Source organism: Pinus tabuliformis, chromosome 6 (assembly GCF_031772625.1).
Source record: "Pinus tabuliformis cultivar Carrire ecotype Pingquan chromosome 6, CPIR1, whole genome shotgun sequence".
NCBI classification, from domain to species: Eukaryota; Viridiplantae; Streptophyta; class Pinopsida; order Pinales; family Pinaceae; genus Pinus; species Pinus tabuliformis.
In genome coordinates, this window is record NC_142292.1 from 1,769,106,934 (window position 1) to 1,769,109,226 (window position 2,293).

The window sequence follows — 2,293 nt, forward strand, 5'->3', positions numbered from 1 at the left end:
TCTATCAAAGTAGCAGACTGAAGGCACTGAACATGCCCATTGCAAAATTCAGACTCATATCTATTCAAACTTTTTACACAAACCAATGTTCATCCACATAGGCTAAGAATATATATCGAAGTAGCAGATTGAAGGCACTGAACATGCCCTTTTCAGATTCATATATCTATTCAAACTTTTACATAAACCAGTCTTTCATCCACAGTGGCTCGTGATTTTAAAATTTTTTATGTATGTCATAATAATCACTTCACGAATCAACTAGGAATTGAAGGCACTTGCACAAAGAATATAATAACATAAAACCAACGTATTCTTGCACAATAATATTATTGATGATAACACTATGCATAAATTGCTATTGCTTTGTTGTAAGCCACAGCAGGATCTTGATCTTCCTTGGCACAGATGTTACTGTCAGATGGACTGAGATGAATTTTTGCAGCCCCATTCTTCAATCCAACTTTATTCCTTTTCAATTTTGGGGCCATGAGAATCTGATAGCAGCCAACAAGTTTCTTCTTCTCCTTCTCAACCATCTCACCACCATCTTTCTGCTTTTCTTGATCTTTTCCCTGTTCCTTGCATGCACTACTGTTGAAGTCTTGACAGCGGGATTGTTGTTCTTGGGCATCAACAACATTATTAGGTTTAATGGACAGTAATTTTCTCACAAATGAAGGCCTGGGTTTGACAGGATTCCCCATCAAATCTCTGAAACCCACAACCCCCAGTTGCAGGGATGAATCTGTTCATTCTGTGAAGATCTACTCCATCAAGAATCATGGTGCCAAGGTTGAGAATGCCCTGTGGGTGACCAGAAGGACGACGGACCTGCAGTGCCAAGAAACTCATCCCACTGAAATCTGTGCTCCCGTAGCCCTTGAGGAGAGTGGAAAGCAAGACCCTCACAGTGCCTAGCAGGGTATCCCTGAGGCAACCCACGCAGTATATCTCCATCATCACAGCAGAGGTTTCACAGTGGAGCAAACTCTCTTCCACTCTGAATATGGCCTTGTCGTTCCAAGTAGGGTTTGCGCCCCCTGTTCTGTCAATTGCGTCGTCAATTTTTTCTCGAAATTGATCCATACAACACAGTAGGTCTACATCATGTCAACAAGATGCATCTCCTTCATATCTTGAGCTGAGATGATGTTAAGCTCCAGCTGTGTGTAAGCTTCCCTCATGATGTAGAGTGAATTTACTGCACAAGGAAACGCAATATTCAGAGACCACCCTGATTGAAATTACAAGAGAAGAAACGCCATGAATGAAATCTTTTGAAATCTGAACATTGTATAGAACTGACTTATAAGACAAAACACATCATAGACTCTCTAGCTCATGATGATGAAAGTAGATGGAAATCAGTGCAGAAGGCCACCCCAAATGGTCATGATCGAAGCCAAGAAGCAGAAAAACCCATTCATAGATACAACAATAATGGAACAAGCAAAAACAAATTTGTACCAAATCCATTTGTTGTTTCATTTTAGAATTTTATTGTTGTGATTTCCATTTCAAAACTCCATTACTTCACCTGCACCTATAGTCTCAGGCTCTCATATTCATAAAAACAATGTACAAAATTAATAATAATAATAATAACACGACCCTGAGAGATGTCCCCTTGTGCGTTGCTGCTTTATTCATTGGCATTTGGTATGGTGCATTAGTTATTTTGGAGTGAAAGGCATAATTGTTTAACATTTGTTTGAAATTGGAGCCTAAATTTCAAAACAAATTGCGTGAACAACACATTTAAACTTCAATTTGAATTGAGAACTGGAGAGAATGGGAAATAATTCACAGCAATGGCGTGCAAGATGATGCCATATGTGGTCTGACTTAAATTCAAATATAATAGATAATGTTGTTTTGGAGACCAACACACCTATTCCGTATGATCTTGTTAATGATTTGAAAATTTATGAATATGGTGAGCCTGGTCATTTTGTACGAGAATGGAGGGTTAGGAAGTGGTCGCCATCGGGGTCTCAGTCCTCGATACAGGTGTAGTTCAAGTTATGGTCGTCGTTCTCTAAGACGTTGATGTTTCAAACCTATATGGGGACGAAGTATTAGCAGGTCACCTCCACCTCGTCATGATCATCGAGTTCAACCTTGCGATCATGTCTTCTGCTTCTGGTGTGTTCACTGTGCCATGAACTATCACAGAGTCATATTTTTCACTCTGTAGGAGTCCATACAATCATTTTCCAAGAGTGTGAATTTCTTGACTTTATTCTCTTGAAAGAATTTCTTAAGGATTATAGACAAAAAGCAGAACACA

General features: G+C 39.3%; 1 protein-coding gene across 1 annotated transcript; it reads right to left on the reverse strand.

Moving 5' to 3' along the window:
• Positions 1-651: 651 nt before the first annotated feature.
• On the reverse strand, positions 652-1,089 carry LOC149266032 (protein SRC2-like). The gene has a single exon (XM_089406900.1). The coding sequence runs from the start codon at positions 1,087-1,089 to the stop codon at positions 652-654; it is 438 nt and encodes a 145-aa protein (XP_089263026.1).
• Positions 1,090-2,293: the final 1,204 nt, after the last annotated feature.